Genomic DNA, 27,496 nt, shown 5'->3' on the forward strand with positions numbered 1-27,496 from the left:
GGACTGGCTTACTTGGGCGGGAGTATTCCCCCTCCCGCCCTTGTGCGGGATTGTTCCCGGCTTCGCTCATTCCTTCAGGTGACACTGAGTGATTGAGAGCTAAGTGCCTTGTGCGTGTAGCCTTGCTGCGCGGGTGGCCTTCCCTGATGGCTTGTATCCGAAGCTGCGGGAACAGGCGGAGTCCTTCACCATCGGGAGGCATTTCCTGCGGGAACAGCTTGCGTACTGCGCGTAAGGACGTCACGTCTCTGAGCATGGTTGGTCCTGCGGATCCAGTTGGTTTTTGCGCAGACGTCCCTCTTCAAGGTGAGTCTTGCGGGTCCAACTGGGCTCTGCTGGGACCTACCTCTTCACCATTCGACTTTGAAAGGGCAAATTCTTCAGATTACCTTTTCATATCTTCTGTTTATATATTAAAATTGTTACGGAGTAGTATATATGTGTGCTCTATAACTTAAAATCAATTAATTAAACAAATAAGCAAACCTCGTAATCTTGTATGTGACTGTACATGAAGAAATTCCAATTTGAATCATTCTCTGAATCGTGTAATTTCTATAAGATAAACCTATATGTGGGTTAATTGCTATGATTTATATGAAACTGGATTTTGATTGTTTTTGTGAATGTTCTTCAAAGGAAAGATCTAACCGTCGTTCCTTTTCTTCTATACGATTGAGGAAAAGATGTCAGGGACCAGGGCGGTGCACAAATCGGGTATTTTTAGGAACCGAAACCGGGTAGGAACCGGTTCCAGGTATAGTCGGGTATTGGCGGAACCGGTTCCACCGGGCCTAAGTCGGTTCCGGGTCCAGGTACAGTTTCGGAGGGAAACCCAAAGCTCGGTTCGTACACGCAGGTAGGGTCCGGTTTCAGGTAGGAACCATCGGGTCGGGTCCAAAACCGGGTTTATTTTGCACCTCTGGGCCAGGGAAAACCATCAGCCAGATGTATCTAAAACCAGTTGATCCGTTGTTTTTTATTAAAACAACAAGGCCTCTCCAATTAAGCCCAAACAATCTTACACTTAAGCCCAAGTGTTTAAATAATAAACCCAATGTTATTATAAAGCCCAAATAACAATTAGAATTAAATCGAGTTCGCACTCTAGCGTCACTTAACTTGTTTAATCTCTAAATTTTATTTCATCGATCAAAACATTAATCTAATAGCACTAAAATAACCAACAAAGATCTAGTAGATTATTCTCTTATTCGCTTGTAGTTCGTGGTACTTTTTCTTTAAACAATAGTCATTGTGACATTTGGGGGGCTCGTTGTCTAGGTCCAAATAGACACATCTTTTTTATGCGAGTCATATTTCATGATTCTGAGTATTCACGCAAAATTTTGTATCAATCTGGTTTCGTAAGGTGAGATTTTAAAATTATGATTACTCGACAAACTAATGTCTAATCATGGTAGTTACCGTCCAATCCATCCACATTAAAGGATTTAGATTGTGCTCGTTCCAATTGCAAACTCATTTGTATATTGTCATTTATGATCACTACCTCCCCATGTCAAGATTTGGGTAATTTGCTTTGTCGTTATTTCTCATTCCAACTATCATTATTAGTGATTTAAGTCGTTTTACTTTGATACGACCATTACCTGATCGCTAACTTGGCGTCGATGACTTCTGACACTTTAAAAACCATATTAAAAATATATGTTCTACCACAACCATATATTTATAGAACACCACTGATTCGACATCCGATGAGTAATTTTCTGTGTGGTAGTGGTATTAATTACCACATATCATGTCCACACACCCTAACAAAATAGGGTTGTTTAACGAATGAACCGCTCTCTTTCCAAGATAGCTCACACTTACGCACGTCAATTTATTTTATTGGTTTTGTCGAATGCCAAATTTCAAATTTGTTGTTGTCAATTAAATGACATTTCATATAAACTAAGAAAACCGATTAGCCTATGGAAAACTGTTTCAGCCTCCATTGACATACAACAATTTGTATTTCAAAGACATGTTTTATGAATAATGGGTATATATTGCTATGATCAAAAACTATCATTTCAAATGTCATAAAGGAACTTGCTGAACAGCTTCATATGTTCAGCTTGCAATGAAATGGCAATTGACAAGTTCCCATCATTAACCGGGCTCGGTAACACAAAACTCAACCCTTCATAAGCAATCCCACCGGGCCCCATAAATATGGGCCGGCCCCATCCAAAGTCTGCATCATGAATCGGGAGTCTAGCCCAGCTAGTTATCCCAAGATTCAGACACTTAAATGTGTGGGCCCCGCGAACAAGCGCCTTTAGATCGGGCTGCAGTTCTAAGTAGTCTAGTGCGGATCTTAAATAATCATTATCCATCCTTGCCAACACGTCGTGAATTTTCCCCGCAGCATACCAGGTAGGCTTTGACTGGAGGTCCCCAGCTACTGCAATTGGGGTGGTAGTGAATATTACATTCCCAAAGTAGCCGGGAGGGAGTGACGGGTGGAGACGGGCCCGCCCGTCAGTCGCGATGTAAAGCTTCGTGTCCTGATCATCCGGCAGACCACGAGCTTTACACATGCACCTCCAAACATGGCCCGAGAGCATCTCATACGAGCTGTAAGCAATTGTGTTGCCAGCTTCCTTTGACTTGGCTTTTAGAGCATTGAGTTGGTCTCGTGTTAACTTGAAAATAGAGACTGCGGTTTCAGGAACCGTTGTGGTTTCGGGTGCAGTTTTCATTGATGGGGCGGGCTGGTACTCGATGTGGTCAAAGGCGGGCTGGGGTGGGTCATGGGCACGTAAAAGGGTTCGGTCAATGAAGGGTGGGATGGTGAGGTCTAACCCACGAGCCATGTCTGACCAGGTGTTGATAAAGTGCAACCCAGATGTGCCATCACGCTGCATACCGACTCCTAATGACACCCCACCACATTTGAAGTAAGTCACCTGCATTTAAAGATACCAAATCATATATATAAAGTTGTTAAACATGACTTACTATACGCTAACTTAACTTAAGGACACTCTCAACAGCTAAATCGTTATGTGGGACCGCAGTAGTTTGGGTTTATTTAAATTCATCTTTTCTTATTTTTATTATATAGCCCTTCAACAATTTACAATATGACTTAAGTTATTTTAATAAAATTAACCATTTAAAATCCAATTTTTTTTCATTTTTTAAATATCTATTGCCTAAGTTAAAAGGTGTCACACTACAAGCTTTAATTTTGGTTTTATTTATAACTTTTAATATTTTGTTTTATAAAATTCCGAATATACCATGGCGACGCAGTATTTATCATCCATGTTTCGATTAAGTTTTTTCTTTAAAATAAGTTTCATGTGATACTGATAATACATAATCACCAATCATTCATGTACATGTCGTTAAAGTTGTAATACCTGCAACACCAGCAACGGATACGATTCAATCCCTTGCGAATAATCAACCGCGGGTATGAGTTTCCGTAGCTCCAACGTGGGCGCAAAGTCACCAAAATCATCGACCACACCATCAGACTCGGCCTCCACAAACAACACACCTTGTCCTCGACACTCGATCTCAATCCGACCATCCTCGTCTCTCTTCAACCGGCCTCCCATCGGGTAAAACGGAACCAACGCCCTACTCAACGCCTCCTTCATCACCTTCGGATCAAGGAAGTCAGTCGCACCATTCGGCCTATAGAAATACACACTAGGCGTGTGAAAATTCGGGACCACTAGGTCCACATTCGAGTTCCATAGGTTTATTGTTGGTGTCTCTCAGCTGGCCTCACCATTGTCGATTCTCTTACCTCGATCTTCATGATCTCGTTGTGTACGTTAACAAAGTTATGAAATGTGTTACGAGAATAATGTATGTATGCAAGTTGGTGTTTATTTGGTGTGAAGCGTGTTGTGAGTTGGTTTTATAATGCAACTCATTTTTCTTATGTTTTATTTTTTAAATTGGTTTCACCTACCGCTTTGCTGCTAATGGTGGATGACCTAATCAAAGTATTAATTTTGACTAATGGCGAATTAGTCAATAAGAAATATAATATGAAGACTTCAACTTAAGATAAACAAAAGCTTGAAAGTAAAACAATTACCAAATAGTTAGTGAAATTTTGGCTATATATTTTAAGTCTATGATAGAGAGAGTTGAACGATTACATTTAAAAAATCGATTTTCGATGGTTTGTCTTGAAACGACTTATTATATGTTTTATTTGTGTGCTTCATATATATACGCTAAATTGATGATCGATGCTGTTCTGATCGACTGGATGAGTTATGTACATGTGGGTTTTATAAAAACCCATACAAAGAAACAAATAATTTAGGTGTGACAAGTTAAGGAGGATGTAGATTGGTTTGGCTCTCTTTTGAATTTCAGTAATCGATCGGTTTTGTCACAAATGATTTGATTATTTGGTTAGGAATGTGAGATGATTCAAGCTAATTTTATTAATAAGTTGAATTAAGTTTTGAGCCACAGGAAGGGTAACATATCTTTTAATTTGTAAAGGATGATGATGCTGAAATTAATATATTCTTTATAAGAATCTATTACAAATAAATGAAAAGTGATTTCTTTGAGCGTTCATGATTTCTGGTGCTCATCACGCGTAAAATCAAGAATATATACCATGTAGCGTGCTATGTAAGTTAGTTAGCCATGGTGTCATTCACAATATTATGCCTTTCTAATTAAAAAAAATTGGTAATACATCAAATTATCAACTATGGTTATTTTTGTTTTTGAGGAACGTTTGAAACCATTCCTAATATACGTGAAAGTCTTCATGAGACGAATAGTTTATACTGGTTTTAATGTTCTAGGTCTGACTCACTCAAGTACACCATCAAGAAAGAAACTCATCACTATAGAAAAGCCCTTTTAGGTCAGGTTTCTAACTTGAGAATTGAGATCTTAAGATTCCAAGCATTAACTATCACCTCAATATCATTGAACTAGAAGGCAACTTATGTTTATATGAAGTGTATTACGAGTAGGTTAAGTGAAATTATACAATATATATTTTCGTATGAGAGGTTCACAAACCTTAAGCCTTATAAAAGAGTTTTTGTCAACTCTATTACAGGAGTATAAATATTCAATTCTTAACATAAAATTATACATTTCAAATTCATTTAATCTACTTTATCTTATAAGGTGTCTTCATTATTTTATTGTTTTTCCTTTTCTATGTCAACAAAACAACATTTTTTAAATCGTTTAATATAACTAGAATAACAACGAATTTGTATAAACATTCAACTTTAATTGAAGATAAATACATTATTTATAATATCTGTAATGTTTAAATATTTATTAAAATTACGTATTGTGTCATCTGGTCAGACCATGCCAACCAGTGACAGTTGGATACCGGAAACATTGCACGGGAACGTAATCACATGACAGTTAAAATATTGTTTTATGTTTCACATTCAAGAAAAAATAAGTAAAAAATATGTATATTGTGATCACCAGGGCCGGCTCAACGTCCTCGGATGCATAAAACTAACTAAAATGTTGAGGTTTTTTTATTTTCTTTTCTTTATGTGTATAGCGCTAGAGAGTATACGAGAATTATAGAATATGGATGATATGCCGTGATAATAGATATGAAACAATCATTCTTAGCTTGTGACTCATCATTGAGTTACTAATTCTAAAAGAACTCTACCTTCAAAATCTCATAATACATAACTCTTAAATAAGATGGAGGCCCTATAAATCTGAAGGCCTAAAACCATTGCCTCATTTAGCTTACCCACGAGACGGTCCTAGTGATCACAATTCTATTCCTAAAATTGATTTCGTAAAGAAAATAATATGTTAGAAAGTTGTTTGTTGGTGAAAAAATGATTAGGATAAGGAAGGTGATATTGGTGGGTAAGGAGAGTTGGTGAAAGAAAACGTCCAAACACTTCACCAACTCTCATTTATAGACTTATATTATAATAATGTAAATGGAAATATGTGTCACCCATGTAGGTCCAACTGTCCAAGCACCCACAGACTTTGACTTATGCTTTTTGACACCATAGTGTTTTAGTTGTAAACTTGTAATCATGGTGGGTGGCCCTAATGTTATCCTTGTTTCCTAAAACAGTTGTAAAAAAATCTGTTTTTGGAAAGAAAAGATATATACACTAGTCATGTTTTGTACACAAATGAGTAATCAGTGCAGTTTAAATCATGTTTTATAGCTTTTTTAGTTGCCATGATTGTGTTTAAAGATGTAATAGGAAAAAATGAATTTGTCTTCAAGAAAGCTGATAAATGGTCAAAAGGAAAATGGACTCTGAAATCATTTGATCTGGTATTTTTCAAGTGTTACGAGACCAATCTTCAATTTTGTATTTCCAATTCCATATGAATTATTCTTCGGTCACTTTCAGGAAGATTTCCAACATATTAACGATTGCAACGAGTACCGCAAATAAAAAGATGGTGTTAGAAGTAAACCATACACTATATCATATATGATTACAGATAGTCATATCTTTAATTATTTATGTGATTTTATTTTAATGTAATTATTTTTTGTTATCTGTTTTAAGACCATATCAACAATTGAAATAAATGTTTATACAAGTTAGAAAGTGTAACCTCAAGGGGCAACTCCCCGGGCAGAGCAGCATAGTATCTTTGACGTGTTATTAACACACTGAAGAGGTAGGTCCCAGCAGAGCCCAGTTGGTCCCGCAAGACTCACCTTGAACAGGGACGTCTGCGCAAAGGCCATCTGCTTCCGCAGGACCCACCATGCTCAGAGAACCTTACGCGCAGTACGCAAGCTGTACACGCAGGGAAAGCCTCCCAATGGTGAAGTACCCCGCCTGTTCCCGCAGTTGCGGATACAAGCCATCAGGGAAGGCTACCCGCAGACAGCAGGGCTACACGCACAAGACAATAGATACTTCAGTAGTCACATGAAGGAATGAGCAAGACGGGAACAATCCCGCCAAAATGAGCCAGTCCGTATGATTCTGAAAGATCTTCTGTACTATACCTACCAAGGTATGGATAGGACAGACAATCTGACCAGAACAGCCCATGAGCCAATCACAGGGTGACAGCTCACCGACAACAGTACGAGGAGGAGCACCCTCTAGTACTGTTTGTCACTATTAGCCGCTGCCTACTCACCAACTAGGGATGGCAAAAAAACCCAAACCCGATGGGGAAAACCGAAACCCGCCCCGAACGGGGCGGGTTCGGGGACACTTAATCGGGGACGGGTCCGGGTTCGGGTTTTCCCCGTTTAAGTTAATCGGGTTCGGGGCGGGTATGGTATAGCCTGTACCCGCCCCGTATACCCGCCCCGTATACCCGTTTAAAACCCGTTTAATTAAATATAATTTTTATATTTATATATAATATATTATTTATTATTTATTTTCCCAATATACCCGCAATAAAAGAACATTTTATTTTTTATTTTTAACTTAGCTACTATATAAACTTTTGACTTTTGTGATATGAATATAGCAACTTGTTCAGAAGAATCCGAGGCATATTGCCAAACTATTGAATATGATTGTGACGATGGTATTGAGGTAATACATATATATATGGTTTATCGTTTACATTTTAATATGGTTTAACATTGATTCTTATATAGTTTCCAATTAATATGTTAATGTTTGATTATCATAGCAATCCGGCGTGACAAGTGTTTGAATGGTTGAATGGGTGCGGTATGGACGTGTAAGAAGGATCAATCATGAAGTTAATTTCCGTTGTGATGGGAGAAATAAACATTTTTATGTATTAATAATGTCTTTTGTATGTGTAATGTGTTTGGATATTGAACTTTTTGTGTATTAATATTGTATTGTAATTTTGTATCATTTTCTTACAATCGGGTTTTAAACGGTGAACCCGACGGTTAAATGGGGATCCCCACGGGGAATTTAGCCCGTTTAAAAACCATTTATGCTAGACGGGTTCCCCGAATACCCGCGGTTTTCCCCGAATCCCCGATGGGGATTCCCCGTTTAGTCCCCGCGGGTTTTTAGACGGTTTTGGTAATGAGTTTTATAAACCGGGGCGGGTATGGGATTGGCATTCCCCGCCCCGAAACCGCCCCGTTGCCATCCCTATCACCAACCCTTACTGCAGGGCATGCGCAGCCTACAGTTGGTGAAATAGTGTTACTGTGGGCCGTAACCTATTCACCAACCAGCATGGCCTGCGTATAATCCACAGTAGGTAGGACGTGCATAATCTACAGTTGGAGGAATAGTGCAGCCGACATAGTTACTGTTGGCCGTAACCTATCCACCAACCAGTATGGCCTGTGCATAGTCCACTGTTGGTAGAACAGGAATACTATTCAGCCGGCTATACCTTCTAACCTACATTCGGCTATAAATACTCCAACATCTTGGAATGGTAAGATCATCTGCTACCCAGTTATCTAGCAATCTCTTAATATACACTTATATCGAGAGCAATCTAGTCTGATTCTCACGCCGGAGGGTGGTCACAAGGAGGAACCCCCCCCTTCTCAGTGACGAGCTTACGGTGTTTGTTTTGCAGGTCTCCTGAAGAACAGCCTTCTCAGTTAGATCTTATCCGTGGGAAACATTACTTAACCCCCAGATTATCTATAATCTGTCCAGATTATCTATAATCTGTCCAGGGTTCACTTAGTGTTTCTTCATTGGCGCCATCCGTGCATAAAAGCTAGAACTATTTTAGTTTTTTCACAATTTCTGAAGAAATGGTTAACGTTACTCCGGTCCAAAGGCCAGTAACCTACCAAGAAACCCCGGTAACAACCCCAGCAACTGGGGGGAACACCGGCGGTTATACAATCCTTACGAACACTACTCCGACCACCAAGGCCGGAGCAAGTGCAGTAAATATTCCACTGGGGTTCACCGACACCCAGTTGGAAAAACGAACAAGGGCCCCTCGCCAAACACTAGATCAAGTGAAGGCGTGGGCCGAAGCACGGCAAAGAGAATTCCAAGCCGAATTGGATGAACGCTTGCGTTCAGCTCAACAGGCTGACGAATTCGGCAGTACTCGCCAACACCTCAATATGAGCAGTGACTGCGAGTACTCAGACGAGTTGGAGTCCGATACCGACGCGAACCCTCGCCATAAGGCGAAAGGGAAGCGTAAGGAAACGGACGTCCAACCAAAAAGGAATTTTGGGGAAGCTTTTAAACCAATCGCGGAGAGAAACCCGCGTGACTTCTCCAAAACCTTTAGACCAACTGCTACAAATGCAGGAAAGTCGAAATTGGCAAGGGACATTGCGGAAGCAATCGCCCCGAGAAGTGCCAAACAGATGTCCAACATTGGCACTTATGATGGTCTATCCGACCCAGACGACCATTTGAACAGGTTCATTGCGGGGGCTACCGTCAGCAACTGGACGGAACCCACGTGGTGCGACATGTTCCAGATGACTCTGGTCGGAGCGGCCAGGGCATGGTTCGATCGTTTACCGATCCACCACATATATGACTGGGCGGACTTTCAGAACAAGTTCAGCCAGCACTTTAGCCAACAGAGGAAGTACACTGAAGAGCAGTGGACGATCCTCAACTGCGTGAGAGAGGAGGATGAATCTTTACTAGACTTCATCACCCGCTTCAACTCCAAAAAGCTAAGTCTCGGCAACATAAGTGAGGATCTGGTTCGCGCCGCCTTCATCCAAGGCGCCGAATACCCAGAACTTATCCGCACATTGACGGGTAAGGATGGCATGCCATCAACTTGGGATGCCATCATGACAGCGGCAAAGCGCTTTGCCGAGACGGAAAAGCAACTGGGAAGGGATCTTCCCCAGAGTACACACCTCTACACGCAGAGGACAAGGGAGAACAACGTTAGGATCGCCCGGCAGAACAAAAAGAGGCGGCTAGGTATTTGGCAGTCAAGGGTAAACTTTGACACCTCATCCAGCTCTCGCCCTCTTGTTGGCGGAAGGGACAACACACACCCTTCAAACCGAAAAAACCGGTGGACGCCACTCACCAAGAGCGTCACGGAGATATTTGCCACGGAAAAATTGCCATGGCCAAAAGCCCCATTGATCCGGCAGAAACCTAATGCGGATCAAAGCAAGTCCTGTGATTTCCACGGGACAAAGGGTCATGGTACTGAAGAGTGCACATCCTTGAAAGACATCGTTGAAGCATTTGTCAAGGATGGAAGACTTGCACATCTCGTGGCATCAATCAGGAAGGGAGGAAGGAGTGACAACCGGTACAGAGGTAACGGACGAAAGCCCGTCGACATCAGCATCAACATGGTTCATTGCAAGGTCGGAGGAAGAAAAAGACGAGCGACAGAACCATGCGCGTGGAAGGAAGCCGAGGTGCGCTTCCCGCGAGTGCCAGGAGGCCCCAGCAAAGAAGGCCCCATCGTCATCAAAAGCCAGCTGGGGCATTACATCACTTCCCGCACTCTTGTTGACAACGGCGCTTCGTCGACGGTGATGTACAGGCAGTTCTTTGACAAGCTGGATGATGAAGACAAAGAACGCTGGAAACGGTCTACGCTTCAATGGAAGGGTTTGACGGCAGTACAGAAACCCCCCTGGGTATCCTATCTTTCCCCGTCACTCTTACAGATGGAAAACACTCCCGCACAGAGGATGTGGACTTTGTCGTGATGAGGAAGCCACACCACACGTACGACATCCTCTTCGGGAGAGACGGGATGGCAAGATTCAACGCCGTGGTATCTTCAGTCCACGGCATGATGGGATGGCCAACAGCTGAGGGTGTGGCGATGATCACTGGCATTCCCCAGGTATGCATCGCATCTGTCTCATCTAAACCCCAATCAAAGATGGCTAAACCAACCATCACCGAACCGGAAAAATGGGCCTTCAATGGCAAATACCCCGACCAGGCCGTTACCATTGGACCAACAATTGTTGATCCCACCCGCACCTTACTCAAACGCCTACTGCAGAAAAACGCTGACATCTTTGCGTGGACACCAGCTAACATGACTGGTGTACCCCGAAGTAAGGCGGAGCATAAGCTCAAGTGCGATCCGGCAGTTACGCCAGTCGTACAAAAGCGCAGAGTAATGGGGCCTGAACAAACTAACGCGTGTAGAACCCAAGTCAAGGAACTCCTTGACGCAGGCATCATACGCGTTAGTAGATATCAAACATGGGTTGCAAATCCCGTAATGGTACCGAAGAATGACAAACAATGGCGCATGTGCATAGATTTCAAAGATTTGAACAAAGCATGCCCCAAAGATTGTTATCCGTTACCAGAAATTGATCTTAAGGTGGATTCGTTGGCACCATTTCGCCTTAAATGCTTCTTGGATGCGTATAAGGGGTACCATCAAATCCACATGGCCTTAGATGACCAGGACAAAACCGCGTTTCGGACGCCCGATGGTACATTTTGTTATAAAATGATGCCCTTCGGACTTAAGAATGCAGGGTCCACGTACCAACGCCTGATGGACAAAGAGTTTCATGCCCAAATCGGGAGAAACTTGGAAGTCTATATGGATGATTTGGTCATCAAAAGCCCCGAGCCAGAAGGGATGTTGAAAGACATTGAAGAAACTTTCAACACGCTCAGAAAGATAAACATGAAGCTCAACCCGAGCAAGTGTTCATTTGGGATGGAAGAAGGGAAGTTCTTGGGAGTCATTGTTACTAAAGATGGCTTCAGAGCGAACCCTGAAAAGGTCGAAGCCATTGTTAAAATGGAATCACCTACCACCATCAAACAGGCTCAGACACTGAATGGACGACTAGTCGCACTTAATCGCTTTTTGGCAAACCATGCAGATAAGTCGTTTCCTTTCGTGTCAACATTAAGAAACTGCTTAAAGAAAACGCACTTCCGCTGGACACCAGAAGCGGAAGCAGCTTTTCAGGAGATTCGGTCACGCCTGATCGAACTCCCAACACTTACAGCACCACAAGCGGGAGAGGAGTTAATCCTATACATTTCCGGAACAGATAGAGCAACCGGGGCAGTACTGCTAACAGAACGAAAAGGCATCCAGATGCCAATCTATTATGTTAGCCGTGTACTAACAGACGTAGAAACCCGGTACTCTACCCTCGAAAAATTAGTCTTAGCACTTATACACGCTTCACGCAGGTTAAGACGATATTTCCAGGGCCACCCAATCACCATTCTCACCAACTTCAAACTCTCAAACGTTCTAGGCAAACCCGAATTATCGGGACGTCTAGCCAAATGGGCAATTGAATTGGGAGAATATGCAATTAAGTACAAGCCAAGACCAGCCATAAAAGGCCAGGTCCTGGCCGATTTTATTGCAGAAGTCCCCGCTACGCGGGAGAAAGAGTGCCAGGAGGAGGCTCAACCCTCCCCAGCACAGGACATCAACGATATCTGGCAACTCTATACTGATGGAGCAGCCAACAACGAGGGTTCAGGCGCAGGGTTAAAATTAACCAACCCAGCGGGCCAAGAATATACTTACGCTATTCGGTTGGATTTCCCAAGTACGAATAACGAAGCCGAATACGAAGCATTCTTGGCCGGATTGAGAATTGCGCGTAAAATGGGAGTGAAAAACTTGGAAGCCCACGTGGATTCCATGCTGGTGGCCAACCAAATAAATGGGACGTACACGGCTGTGAACGACATAATGGCCCTGTACCTCGCCCAGGCAAAAACCCTTATGCGTGATTTTAATGATTGTAAAGTCATACACGTTAAGCGCAGCGAAAACAAATCTGCGGATGCGTTAAGCAAGCTTGCATCACTGGCCTTCACCCACTTGGGAAAGGACATCCGCATTGAACTCCTCGAATCACCATCAGTCCCGCACAAGGAAATTTGTGTCATCCAAACCGGTACAGAAACATGGATGACACCAATAATAAATTACCTTGCAGCAGGAACACTACCAGAATCAAAAACACAGGCAAGAAAACTACGCTGTAAAGCACTAAATTATCAACTCATCAATGACAACCTTTACAGACGTAACTTTCTTGGCCCACTTTTAAGATGCGTGGACAACCAAGATGCTGACTACCTCCTAAGGGAAGTACACGAGGGCATCTGTGGAGTTCACGCAGGTCCCCGCGCTGTTGTGGCTAAGCTGAACAATGCGGGATACTTTTGGCCGAGGATGCATATGGATGCACTGGCATACACTAGAAAATGCAGGTCTTGCCAGCTTTACGCACCCAACACGCATCGCCCGAAGAACGAACTTGTTCCAGTCACTTCTTCGTGGCCATTTCAGAAGTGGGCCATCGATGTGACAGGCCCATTTCCCACAGCAGCAGGAAATGTTCAGTTCCTAGTGGTAGCCATCGATTACTTCACCAAGTGGATAGAAGCAAAACCTTTAGCCCAAACAACCGCAAAACATATTAAAAAATTTATTTGGGAATTTATTATCTGTCGTTTTGGACTTCCACAGAATCTGGTGAGCGATAGCGGCACCAACTTTGCTGACAAGAAGCTACAGCAGTGGCTGAAAGAACTTCAAATCACCCACACCTTTACCTCAGTGGCACACCCGCAAGGTAATGGTGAGGTGGAAAGAGCAAACAAGAGCATCGTCGATGGCATAAAGAAAAGACTCTTGAAACACATATCCGGCTGGGTGGACGAGCTCCCGCACGTCCTTTGGGCAAACAGAACGCTGAAAAAGGCCAGTACGGGGGAAACCCCGTTCAGTCTCACTTATGGCACTGAAGCCATGATCCCAGTCGAAATTGGTTTACCCTCACCAAGGGTCTTGATCCAGCCAGAGGACAATGATGCGGAAAGACGGTTAGACCTTATGCTAACCGAGGAACGCAGAGACTTAGCCGCAGTGCGTGAAGAAAATTACAAACGACAAATGCAAAAGTACTACAACACGCGGGTAAAACTCTGCAACTTCAATGAAGGAGACTACATACTGCGTAACAACGAGGCTTCAAACCAAGAGCGCCCAGGAAAGCTGGCCCCAGTCTGGGAAGGGCCATACATTATCAAAGAAGTCCTGGGAAAAGGCGCATACCGGCTTGAAAGGCTCGATGACACTCCTATCCCAAGAACATGGAATGGAGCTCAATTACGCAAATGTTATATGTAGATCAATTCCAAACTTGTAAAGAAAAGGCCTAGAGCCACTTCTAATGGAAATGATTCTCCTTACACAATGTGTTGATAGCCTAACCTTTAACTTATGAACTTCCCATGTGCCGGTATTCACCGCACCAATGCGTGAAGAAGTAAGTAATTGCGTGTGGAAGGCGGCAAAACCCGCATAAACACAACGCTAAAAATGTTAAAAAGTTCTAAGGAAAACCTACACGCAGGTCAGATGTAAGTAAAGTTTAGCCATCCTTGTAAGTGCAAGTGACGGTCTTACCCGCACAATCACAAACAAGGAAGCAAAACTTCAACCTATCATCTACCACGTTCAAAGGTTAACTTATTCTTAACACTTAGAAAATTTCAAGGAAAAGATAAGGAAAACTTCCACGCAGGATAAATGTAAGTTTAGCCATCCTACTAAGTGCAAGTGACGGTCCCACCCGCACAATCATGAAAGAGGAAGCAAAAATAAACTTATAATTTACCATGTCAAAAAGTTAACTTATCTAAGTACTAAAGAAATTGCTAAGTGTAAACATGCGTAAAATAAACAAAGAAAAGGACACATTCTTTATTTCATCAACTTGAATATTACAAACATTGCTGGGTATATACCCGCATACAAAAGAAGTACAAGAGCAAATATCTACGCTAGTGGCGGAAAGGGATCTTTTGGATCATGCTTCAGGACCACTCCCACTTGGACCCGCACCATCAGCAGAGGGTGACGGTTCAAGGAAAGCTCTAAGGACAGCAAGCCCATCATCAGCAGCAGCAATTTCATTTACCTTCTCCACCACCGGATGCGGGAAGGCAGCATACTGGTTCACTGCTTGGTCATAAATAGTTTCGGTATCCGCGTTATACAAAGGGAAGTTGGAAGGCGGGACGCCTTTCTCAGCAAACCCTAGACCAAGCAGGAAGCCGGTCCGTTCCCCATCCTCATGAGAAGCGTTGAGGGCTGCGCTCATAGCATCGTCGTAAGATGTCTCTGAAAAGACCCGATGCACAACCTACAAAAAATGCACAAGTAAAAGAACTATTCTACAAAGGAAAGCGTGACGACATAAAGCTAAAATACCTGAGGCAACGCTTCTCGAAGAAGCCATTCCTTGGCAGCCAGAGCTTGGGTGCAGGCGCGTTCAGCTTCGTTCTTATTAAGATTGGCGAGAAGCACATCCTTTGCAGCGGCCTCTTCAACGTCCTTAAGCTTCCGTTCGGTATGCGCAAGCACACCCCTCTGGTCCAGGATCTCTTGAAGCTTCTTCGCATCCTCCATAGCCAAGGCATCATGAGCCTGTTGAAGAGCCTCTAACTTAGCTTTAAGTTCTTCATTCTCCAGGCGGAGAGGCTCAGCAACAGCTTCAGCCTTGGTGGCCCTCTCGGTCGCGTTCCTCGCAGTCTCCTTAGCTAGCCGAAGCTGTTCGTTAACAGCTTGGGCAGCCTTGGAGCGGGCCTCGAGTCGCGCTTGAACCTCAACCTCGAGGGCCTTGAAGGCCTTCTCCTTCTCCGCAGATACTGCGGTCAGTTTTTGGTTCTCCTCCCGGAGAGCACGCGCCTGAGATACTTCTTTAACGCGAGCTGCTTTCAACTTGTCGTTTTCACGACAAAGCAGCTCGACGCGTGGCTGCATCCGGGCCAGGAGAACCCGAAGCTCGTTGGTTAGCCTACCCTCCTGGTAGCTAACCATGGCTTCCCCCAACGCACCATGGGGAGCAGCGTGGCGAGCCCAGTCCACGCACTCCACAGGTGTGCGAAGGGTTGTTCCTCGGCGTATGTTCCATCTTGGAACATACACTTCATTGGAATCCGACACTGCAAAAGAAACAAAGCAGTTAGGAAAAGATGATAAAAATTACATAAAGGACAAAAGAACCCTACGCACCTGTAGGGTCGATCACAGGCCGATAGCCACCGAACCCATCACCTGAACCTAAGGGAAATCCATCCAAAAGGTCAGGCAGATGGGAAGGTAACAAAGATCGGCGAGAAGCCCCGCGCGTACCTGAAGGTCCAGCCGTCGAGGCCGATGGCGGAGGCGGTATGGTTTCCGCCGCAGTCGATGGCGGAGGCATGGTGTCCGCCGCGGACGCCGCCGAAGAGTCAGCAGCAACAGTAACCGCCGGCTCGGTGAACGATGCTGTAAAAATTGCACTCACCGCCGGCGGTGACGTCATCTCGGCTGGAACAGTTGGCTCAAAGGATTGAGCAACTGGACCAGCGGAAGCAGGCGAAGGTGCCTGGGTCGACGCCTCAGGTAGGCTGACCGAGCCTACCGTCATTGGCGGAGAGGTACTCCCCTGCGCTCCACCCTGGAATGCGTCAACATCCACGCCTGCAGAAAGAAGACAAGTGTTAATAAATTTATGAAGTATGATAAATCTACAAAAAGAATGTTTATACTTACGGGTTTTCTTGAGCCTGAACGTACGGACGGGCGGGGATGAACCCGATGGAGCCGGTCTCTTGATGCCGGTCACCGTCGTCGTCGGTTCTCCGGAGGTAACAGTCGTAGCCTCCGGAGCAGTGGTCTTCTCACCACCGGGGTTCCCCGCCACCTCTTCATTATCTGACTCGGTGTCAGATAGAAGCACCGGATCGGCTGTGGAGGCCACCTTCTCCTTCCCTTTCCCGCCGGCAGCCTTCCTCTTCCGCACTAGCGGAGGACCATCTGCGGATTCCTCAGAAGAAGATAGGATGTAAGGAATTCCAGCAGCGGGTACAGCATTGAGGGGTTGAGGATAGAATATCGCCTTACCTGGCCGCCGGTGGCTCAGGATCTCTTGGCCCGGCGGATAGACCTCCACAAACCGGTCCGCCATTTGTTCCAGGATGGGCAACTCGTTCTCGTCTAGAGCACGAGTACCCATCCGCGCGGGACCGTCAGCTTCTCGCGGGTACAGGAGCGACTCCAAGTTGTTCCCCTCTGAAAGAAAATAAACAGTTAGAAGATAAACTCGTATAAGCAAAGAGAAACGGAGCATACCGTAAGGGATAGAGTTCGAACCGTATTCGAGGACGATTGGAACCTTTTGCGCGTCAGCCTCTTTCCACACTCGGCTCATCCCCAGCATCACCATCCCGGACTCCGGAAACCGGAAAACCGGAGATTGGACCAGGGATATCTTTGCAAACCATTCCGCCTCCTGGTAGTTTGTGGCGTGGTGGCTCGGAATGGCTTGGCCATTTTTAAACTTCATGGCAATGGGGACGGCGCGAGCAGAAATGTAGAAGAACTCCCGCTTCCACGATCGGAGACTGCGCTCTGTCGCGCAAATCTTCAAACCCTTGATTCGGGTTGTCAGGGTGTACCACCCCTGGATGCACCTCCAAGTATAGAAGGTCATCAGGCGGTCCACGTAGGGCTCAACACCCAATATCCGGCACACCCACTCGAAGTGGCGAATCTTCGCGATCGCCATTGGGTGCAGCTCGGTCAGATGAACACCATGCCTTTCGAGGACACGGTAAACAAACTTTGTCAATGGGAACCTAAGGTTCCCATAAACAAAGAATGCAGCATATACCCCGATCTTGCCACTGGGGGCATCGTACACGGTCTGATGGGGTTCAGGAAACTCAGGCTCGAGAGGATCGAGCATGAACTTCCTAACAACATACCGGTACTGATCGCCGGGCAGAGCACACTGGCACTCACCAGCAGTACTCTTGTCATCGGCCGAAGACTCAAGATCACGAGAAGACATTGTGCAGAAAAAAGAAAGCGATTTCGGGAAAATGCTAGCCTGAAAAGGGGAGTATTTGCCGGAAATCGCTAAAGAAGAAGAAGAGAATGGTGAAAGTGTGGATTGCAAACAGCCCTCTCCCCCTTTATATACTAATCGCAATTAATGCGATGAATTTAATGCGGAGGAGAGAGAAATCGAAGGTGCAATGAAACTATGACACGTGGCATAAAGCAGGCTGGCAACAGCTGTTGACAGGACGTGTGCCAGCAATTTCGCGGCCACGCGCCCGAAAAATCGCGCCCACGCGCCTGAAAAAGAGACTGGAATGACCATATAATGTCACGTCACCATAACTTCCTGCACGTCCTGACACAGTCAGAAGAAACCGTCGCACGACGTTTCAGACGTTTGGACTGTTCCTATCTTTCTACCAACTCTTCGAATTTTGAAATTCAAAATTCAAAAAAGATTCAAAAGTAAGCGGGAAAACACCCCTTACCTTGGCAAACAAGTAACCATAAGCCGGGTGCGGGTACAGTGTTAAGGCAAAACCCTTCACATACCTAGCACCCGCAGGGAATTGAAGCCAAGAATACCTTGGCAACCAAGTAACTATAAGACAGGTGCGGGTACAGTGTTAAGGCAAAACCCTTCACATACCTAGCACCCGCAGGGAATTGAAGCCAAGAATACCTTGGCAACCAAGTAACTATAAGACAGGTGCGGGTACAGTGTTAAGGCAAAACCCTTCACATACCTAGCACCCGCAGAGAATTGAAACCAAGAAGGATCTTCTAGGCAATGCTTGCGGATAGAGGAATAACATCCCCGCATAACGGGAACGTCGAGAATTATATTGTTTGAAACTCCGTAATGGAATTGGTGGTCTTAGCATAATTGATCACTATGTTGAAAACCACCAGAACCTCATGGAGACTATATACAAGTGAGACTCAACGCTCCTGCCTTGCGAGAAGGTTACATACCTACCCGCATCATACCCAAAGATCAAGCAAAAAAATCGGGAATTTTTGCAAGTGACACTAGGAAACCCGCGGGAAGAATCCCCACGGAGAACCTTAAAACTAAAAAGCCTTTTCAAAACCTCTTGCTCAAAGTCCAAAAGTTCACCTCACTTTATTAAACATTCATGAGAAGAACATTGGACTAGGGGGACTTGAAGAGGTAGGTCCCAGCAGAGCCCAGTTGGTCCCGCAAGACTCACCTTGAACAGGGACGTCTGCGCAAAGGCCATCTGCTTCCGCATGACCCACCATGCTCAGAGAACCTTACGCGCAGTACGCAAGCTGTACACGCAGGGAAAGCCTCCCAATGGTGAAGTACCCCGCCTGTTCCCGCAGTTGCGGATACAAGCCATCAGGGAAGGCTACCCGCAGACAGCAGGGCTACACGCACAAGACAATAGATACTTCAGTAGTCACATGAAGGAATGAGCAAGACGGGAACAATCCCGCCAAAATGAGCCAGTCCGTATGATTCTGAAAGATCTTCTGTACTATACCTACCAAGGTATGGATAGGACAGACAATCTGACCAGAACAGCCCATGAGCCAATCACAGGGTGACAGCTCACCGACAACAGTACGAGGAGGAGCACCCTCTAGTACTGTTTGTCACTATTAGCCGCTGCCTACTCACCAACCCTTACTGCAGGGCATGCGCAGCCTACAGTTGGTGAAATAGTGTTACTGTGGGCCGTAACCTATTCACCAACCAGCATGGCCTGCGTATAATCAACAGTAGGTAGGACGTGCATAATCTACAGTTGGAGGAATAGTGCAGCCGACATAGTTACTGTTGGCCGTAACCTATCCACCAACCAGTATGGCCTGTGCATAGTCCACTGTTGGTAGAACAGGAATACTATTCAGCCGGCTATACCTTCTAACCTACCTTCGGCTATAAATACTCCAACATCTTGGAATGGTAAGATCATCTGCTACCCAGTTATCTAGCAATCTCTTAATATACACTTATATCGAGAGCAATCTAGTCTGATTCTCACGCCGGAGGGTGGTCACAAGGAGGAACCCCCCCCCCCCCTTCTCAGTGACGAGCTTACGGTGTTTGTTTTGCAGGTCTCCTGAAGAACAGCCTTCTCAGTTAGATCTTATCCGTGGGAAACATTACTTAACCCCCAGATTATCTATAATCTGTCCAGATTATCTATAATCTGTCCAGGGTTCACTTAGTGTTTCTTCACACACGTTACTAATCATTAGTGAATTAAGATAAGTTGCAACTAGGTAGAGACATATTCGTCTTCGGTGGCAAATAGCTATTTAGCAGCATTAACTACAGATAGTAGCAACCTAGTATAGTGGTACATATTTGAAGTGGTAGCATTTGGTTATTACGGAGTAGTATAAACTTATATTGAGGTTTTTTACAGATACAACTGAGTTATAAATGCAACATGGTGTTATCTTTCATGAAAAGGTACAACGTTTCAATCAAATCATGGTTATTGTCTTATATAAAGGAATTCTATTCCCGATTGCAACAAAAAATCTTTGTGTATGTGAGCTTTTCATATTATATAATTGTTAAGGATAGTCATTTATCTTCTATCCAATAGCAAATAGCCTCAACATAGATTTCCAGATGAGCTAGGTTGTTTGGTCTATTTAACACATGAACTTACAACTTTTTTCATAGAAGATTCATGCCCATTGTTGCTGAACTTTTTATCCTATTCAATCATTGATTTCACACACTCAAAACACTTTAATATAAAAGCGAGACAACACGATTCATGGTTATATCAATAACGCGGTTAAAACACAAAACTTACAATTAATAGTTTGTTATTTTCAACCGTGTGGCTAAGTTGAAAAACCAAGGCTCAACAACTTCTCCATTTTGATTCTTTCCATTTCACTAATGAAGCCTTGAATTATTTTATGTGTTTGTAGAAGCTATCTTTATGTTTTGTGCTTGCATTATATATGAAAGAGTTAAGTACAAGTTGTGCTCATTAGGTGGAAGAGCGAACTCAATTTAGCAATCAAATATTTTAAAATTTTCCTCTACACGTTGCATCCCTCAGTCTATTAAATTGTCAATTTACCCCTTGGTTTGTTAGATTACCAACATTCGTCGTTAACCCCCACCCACAATCATTGTTATTACAGTTAGTTAATTAACTTATTAAAAAGACAGATATAGATAAATGTGAATGTAACCCACAAATAAATTACCGAACATACACGTTTAATACACAGAGAATATATTCATAAACTTCCTTAGAGGTTGAATTTATGTTTCAATGATTCAGAAATTAGAATGCTATGTCATTAAAGTCATATAGGTCGATATGTCCGAGTGGTTAAGGAGACAGACTTGAAATCTGTTGGGCTTCGCCCGCGCAGGTTCGAACCCTGCTGTCGACGTTCTTTTTTTTATTTTTTTTTATTTTTCTTTATTTTTCTTTGTTTTGCTTATTAATTAACATGTTTAAACCAGAAGTACTGATAGGTTCATTTTAATGGCTTGGCGAATAAATACTTGATAGGCGTGTGAGGCAACTAGATTGCGTCTTTTATATCTTTTAAGTAAATCCTTCCTTGTCAAGATTTAGAAAATGAGAAGAACCATGTTCTAATTTGAGTTTTAACATACTTTACTGTTTTCTTAATTTTTGTTAAAAGATTTTTTTATTAGAATATCAACGATCAGTTTTTGATAAACTACATAGACTACTAATTGATCGATCAAGTATTCTAAATCGTCTAGAACTGACTCATATCATATGATTACGTGAATTAACTAGAAAAGAATAAACTCCAACTAAAATGTGAATCTTTTGTTGATTAGAGAACTATAATTCGTCGAAAACGATTCAAGCTTGTTAATGGTGAACAGATCTATAAACGATTTGTAGCACCAACCAAATGACCCAGGACTGAGCATCTGAGTATATGAAATAGTTTTCCAGTCAATAGTTAATTTACCAGTTTTTATTAGTAAATCTGTTTAAAACATTTCAATTCAAGAGATTCAGTGTTTGCAACAAACTGATTAGTTGACCCATAAGTAAACAGTTGGCTATGACAAACAAAAGTCGATATGTCCGAGTGGTTAAGGAGACAGACTCGAAATCTGTTGGGCTTTGCCTGCGCAGGTTCGAATCCTGCTGTCGACGTACTTTCCCCCTTTTTGTTTTTTGATTGTAGAGAATTACATGTTTACAACTTTACATGATTTAGATGTCCCAATAAGTTACATCTACAAAGTAAGGTTACTAGCATTGTTAAATGAGCACATAATGCGATACAAACTAGCATTGTTAGATGAGCACATAATGCGACACTTAAAAATATCATAGCCAAATCCCATATATAGATAATAAAGAATCCAAAATTTCAGCACACCGACTAACACTACTACGCACCTTTTTTTATGCCTAGCCATATGATGCTACCCTTGGAGACATGGTAATGTAAATTTGGTCACATTAGTTGCGCGCTCTTCATCTAACCAGCTTTATTCTTAACCAAACACCAAAGTGCATGTAACTGATGAACTACATCAAACAATCTGGTTAGAGTGTGAGAATTGCATTAATTCTTGACTTTGAAACAATACACTACTCACTATGCTTTAGTTGGATGTGTGAGGTTTATTGATATCAACTGTGAAGGTCAAAGCCATCAATCAAGTATGTGAGGTTCATAGACCTCAATGTGAAGTCAAAAGATTCAGCCCACAAATCAAGTTACCAAGATTTTAAGTTATGAATAAATCTAGAAACATGGTAAATTGTAAATATGCTTAGCCTTTGGACTATTTAATGACTTTAGCTTAAAGTCTTTATAACATGGGATTCCTTTTCAATTTAGTTGAATACCTAACAAACCGAGCCTAACTCAGTTAGCGCGCACGTGTGTGTGTGTGTGTGTGTGTGTTTCATTCTTTTGGCCATGTTTAATCATGCAACAGTGGATGTGAGCCTTGAAAACTAACGTTCGTCTTTGTCGAAGTACAATTGGTGATTTGAAAATTGATGTTTAGCCAATTAGATTAACCAATTCATGAGATTTGGCATTTTTAGTTATTTTTAACACAAATACACCACTAAAAAAACATTTTTGCAATTTATCTTTTGATCTGAACTCTTTAAGTTTGAATGGTGTTTAAACTGGTTATCATCGAATTGTGTTGGTCATACCATAATTTTGTACATAATCCCAATATAGGCCGATCAAATTTTGTCAAAAATCCTTAAAGGACAGGGCACATGCAATTAGATTCTTGATTTACTTGCATACTTGCAAAGGAGCTTAACCAACAAGTTATACACATTTTATATGATGTTTATGAGTTATTCTGACATGACAAAAATTTCAAGCTCGCATTTACACAAATTGTGCTGACATCTCATCCCTAAGAGCTTTAATGATTAAGAAATTTTGTACAATAGAAGCTCTTGCATTTTCCCGTACTACTCAAGAATTGGAGCCACTCCCTTGATGAATCCATCATAGGACGAAACCAGTGCCACTTAATAAGGGAGACGTAACGGCCGACCCTTGAGCAACCACCTGAGTTTACAAGATACTATATATCTCATCAAGAAGAACACCAACGTTTAAGGAAATTTGTACCAAAGAAGTTATTATGCTTCCGTATACCACTTGGGAATTGGGGCCACTCACCTGATGAATTCATGGCTAGGTAATACAGTGACCCATATGCTAAAATTTGTAAACACAAAGATGTAGAGAAAAATATCATGTGGTGCTGGTTGGAAATGAGAGACGATTCCAGCTCTGAAAAGTGTCATCATTCCATTCATGATGGTCTCTTTGTACATACAAGTGTGTAAATCACAAAGATACGGTAGAAAGATTATTGTTGGACCCAAAGGTAGAGGGGCCCAGAGGTGGACCTAGTACCAAAGGAAGGGGCAGCCGTCCACCTTAATTTTTCTACTTCTAGCGTTACATATTTGTGAAAATCTCGAGCCCCCCCTCCCCCCCCCCCCCGGGTTAAAATTTGCAATCGCCCCCTTTAAAATTTTAGAATCGTTGAGAAGAAAGAAAACAATTGCTACCTGATCAGAAAAAAAAGATTTCGGTAAAATAGTGGTGTCTTATGGCGCTGCAACTCTAGAATAGTAGAATAGGAGCATAGCGTATAGGAGATGAGAAATAATAGGTGGTTGTTTTTTTCACACATAGGGCTAGTCTATTGAAAAGTACTACTATATAATTTATTTATTTTTTACTCTAGTTACTACGAGTATTTACTTCATCTACCGTTTTAATTATTAAAATAAAATATCATTAAACATATATTTATATATTGCATAGTGAATTTAAGTTTTTTGCTTTTCACTTTACTCTTTTGTTTATATCTAGTTTTTTTATTGAGGTTTATTACCGGATATTATCTTACTTTTTTTCATATTATTTGATTTGAGAATATACTATTTCCATTATTATTTTAATCATAATAACAAAAACTTATGATAATCTTATATTTTGATTTGGTTTCATCTTTCCTTTATTTATTTGTACTTATCTAGCTATTTAATTTAATGTTAAAAGTTTAGTTTTTATCTATTTTATATCGCTAAATACATATTATTATACTATGACCGGTCTGTACGTTGAAAATTTTTTATTCCACTATTGGTTATATATTTGTAATAATTTTTTACGTATTTTTGTTCATTATATGGAATTTAGTTTAGTTATCTATTTTTTTAATATGACTAGAGTCACTAGACTTGAACAAAACTGAACTAGACCGTAAAAAGTTATTAACATAATGATAACGAAATAACCGCTAAAAATTTCCGCCTCCATGACAAATATTTCTAGGTCCGCCACTAATTGGACCACTTATCAAGGGGATATATGACGTCTCCTCTACAACTGTCATAGTGGAGATCATGGCTATCGTTTTGCGTAAGGCCTACTACTCAATACTATCATCCTCCTAACAACGGTTTTGCATGTTCATGTTGTATAAGTGATGCTACCCTGTTGGTGTTTTTTCTTGCACCAACTTTGGTACCAGCGGTGGTCTCAATTGTACCTCCCTCCGTGTGGCTTCTTGGAGGTATTCGTATAAGTGTACGCTGGGTGTATTCCTTCTTTGGTGTTTTTCCCTTTACGTCGCCTTCGCTGTTTTTAGGTTTGGACCCGAATCCGAATTGAATCCAGGACCATATCTCTTCAGCCCCCGAACAATCGAGGGCACTGCACACGATCTTTTTGGATCGGTCGATCTGAGCCTTTTGAGATCAAAGCATATGTCCGTCCCTTTAGCTAAGAAGCCACAACGAGGACATGCATACGTAGGCCAAAACCGAAGTGGTCCGATACATGAAGGTTCAGACCAAATATGCTAGATATATAGCACGCAACGACCACGACCTTTCATATGCCTTAGTTAGATCGAGTACGGTTCGATGTTAGGACACACATACACCATTATCATTATTATTATTATTGTAATGTTGTTGAGCATGAAACATGTCTTATAAGTTCATAAAAAACACTAATTTTAGCAGGAACTGTTACTATTAAAAACGAGTATAACATTACAAAGAAATCTTGTCAATCAACACTATATTACTATAACCCTTTACTCATTTACGTTGTTTCTAAATTTTTAAATTCATTACCTATACTAAAACAAAATCTAGTGTTAGAAAACAGAAGTCGATATGTCCTAGTGGTTAAGTAGTCAGAGTTGAAATCTGTTGGGCTTCGGCCGCGCAGGTTCGAACCCTGCTGTCAACGAAATTATTTATATATTTTTGTATTAATTTATAATAAATTCCTCTTTATTTATTTATTTTTATATATTTATTAGGGTTCCCAATTCCCATCACTCACTCTCATTCAAATCATCATCATCAACATATGGAAGAAAGCAGCAGCACATCGATGAGCAGTCAGAAATCAACACAAGAGTTAGCAATGGAAGGGCAGAAGTACCTGGAAGACACAATAGAATCTGCATTTCAGATCTTATCTTCTTTAAACGACGAACTCTCTAACCCTAACCTATGGTCCTCATCTTCTTCTTCTTCTTCTCCACATCCCAATAATGCTCACGACGCCACCTCATCCGACACCACACATCACTTCGAGATGGGCGGAGGCGCCCTAGATGAAGCTCGTCTCCGATACAAGTCATCCGTCGCAGCTCTCCGTACCGTTCTAGCCGCTATTCCCAATTCTAGAAAGGTACTTTGATTATTATTATTAATAAATAATAAACCAGCCGAGTTTTTTCAACTTCAAACCTCAAATAAAGCTGTTTTGTTATCGCCTTGTGAGGAAAGCTTGTTTAGGCTCGAGGAGCCTTAACGTACTTTATGTATTTTTAAGTTTTACCTGTTTTGAATGTATTAAAGTTCACACTTCACAGTCGAGCTTTGGCTTTTTTAAGGTGGTGCTACATGAGCTCGAGCTGAGCTTAGGCTTGTTTAAGGTTTTTCATAAAATATACAAAAATATTTAAAAACATATATGTATTAGTTTATAACTAATAAACGAGCTAAGCTTGAGCTTGCAAAATGAACTCACGACCCGAGCTCAAGCTTTAGAATAAGAGCTCAAAACTAGCCTAGCTCGAGCTCTTGTAAATCAAAACGATACACCCCTGCATTTAAATTCATATAAATTAATTGTAATAAAAAATGAAAGTCTAAGAATTTGATTCGTTTTTTTTTTTTTTGGTTTTTATTACATGCAAAACCAATATCAAATAGTAAAGTTCGGTTTTACAAAAACATAAAACCAAACAGTCGGTTTTTGTTTCGGTTCGGTTTTATTTGGTTTCATGCACGCCCTTAACTATTGATGTGATTCTTTACAAGCTTTGTTAAACCTAATTTTCACTTGTGAAGGCTAAGGCTTATGATGTTGATCCAATGTCAACTGATGAATTGGATGTTGAGAAGCTGGAAGATCAGGCTTCTGCTTTAAGAAAGGTATATTTTATTCTTATTGTCTCTGTTTTTAATTAGTAATTTTGTATATTATGTTGCAGGTTAATGTTAATATGTGTGTTATCTGTTATCTGCTTTGTAGGAGCTTGAAAATAAAAACAAGCATTTGAAGAATCTCATTGATCAGTTCCGAGAGCTCATTACTGACATTGCAAGTTGGCAAAGTCCGGTTTCTGGATGAAGGTAACTGTAAGTTTGATGAAGATGATATAGGTTTTTTTTTTGTAACAGTGTATGAACTTTAAATGATGTTTGTAGTTGAATTTGTTGACAAATTTTATGTGTAAATTGGTGCGAAAGTTTAGATCGGATATCTATAGACAGTTTTACTGTTACTTGATTGATCTGGTTCCAATTATTTAGTTTACAACCAGGAGAAACGATTGGTAAATTAGTAATTGTTAATTATGGATCTTGTCAACAATGGCAGATTCATTTGCGCACAATTCTGCAAGCTGTCATTAACCATGAAACTGCACCTTTCACATATGTGTGAGCTTCTTTCACGATGAGGCTAACCGAGCCAAGTCATTTTGTAATAAGACGGCCTTCTTGTTTAGTCTGGCTCAGTTCTTTTCTTAATGCTGCAGCTTCAGGCAAAGCTCTGCAACCAACCATAAGTTCATTAGTTTTTTTTGCGGAGATTGAATTCTGAACTGGGTGTTGATCCTTTTCCGCTACTAATCACAGCATCACACATTATTTTAAAAGGCTATTTACTTTTTAAGGGTCTTTTGTTGGATGTTTCTTTTACAACATTT

At 41.9% G+C, this 27,496-nt stretch overlaps 1 protein-coding gene, 2 non-coding genes and 1 pseudogene across 4 annotated transcripts; 3 read left to right on the forward strand and 1 right to left on the reverse strand.

Moving 5' to 3' along the window:
• Nucleotides 1-1,978: 1,978 nt before the first annotated feature.
• LOC143582249 (shikimate O-hydroxycinnamoyltransferase-like) lies at nucleotides 1,979-3,999 on the reverse strand (annotated as a pseudogene). Its single transcript, XR_013143946.1, has 2 exons — nucleotides 3,381-3,999; nucleotides 1,979-2,921 (listed from the first exon to the last, which is right to left on the reverse strand). The product of XR_013143946.1 is annotated as a shikimate O-hydroxycinnamoyltransferase-like (transcript).
• A 17,075-nt stretch (nucleotides 4,000-21,074) lies between these two features.
• On the forward strand, nucleotides 21,075-21,156 carry TRNAS-UGA (transfer RNA serine (anticodon UGA)). Its single transcript has one exon. It is a non-coding gene; the product is annotated as a tRNA-Ser (tRNA).
• Nucleotides 21,157-21,826: 670 nt separating this feature from the next.
• TRNAS-CGA (transfer RNA serine (anticodon CGA)) lies at nucleotides 21,827-21,908 on the forward strand. Its single transcript has one exon. It is a non-coding gene; the product is annotated as a tRNA-Ser (tRNA).
• A 3,713-nt stretch (nucleotides 21,909-25,621) lies between these two features.
• LOC143582241 (mediator of RNA polymerase II transcription subunit 30-like) lies at nucleotides 25,622-27,081 on the forward strand. The gene is made up of 3 exons (XM_077064853.1): nucleotides 25,622-25,968; nucleotides 26,634-26,717; nucleotides 26,818-27,081. The coding sequence occupies exons 1-3, from the start codon at nucleotides 25,642-25,644 to the stop codon at nucleotides 26,914-26,916; spliced, it is 510 nt and encodes a 169-aa protein (XP_076920968.1). The 5' UTR covers nucleotides 25,622-25,641; the 3' UTR covers nucleotides 26,917-27,081.
• Nucleotides 27,082-27,496: the final 415 nt, after the last annotated feature.

Source organism: Bidens hawaiensis, unplaced genomic scaffold (assembly GCF_021521415.1).
Source record: "Bidens hawaiensis isolate Kalapana, Puna unplaced genomic scaffold, B.hawaiensis_p1.1 tig00031508_1, whole genome shotgun sequence".
In the NCBI taxonomy this organism is placed as follows: Eukaryota; Viridiplantae; Streptophyta; class Magnoliopsida; order Asterales; family Asteraceae; genus Bidens; species Bidens hawaiensis.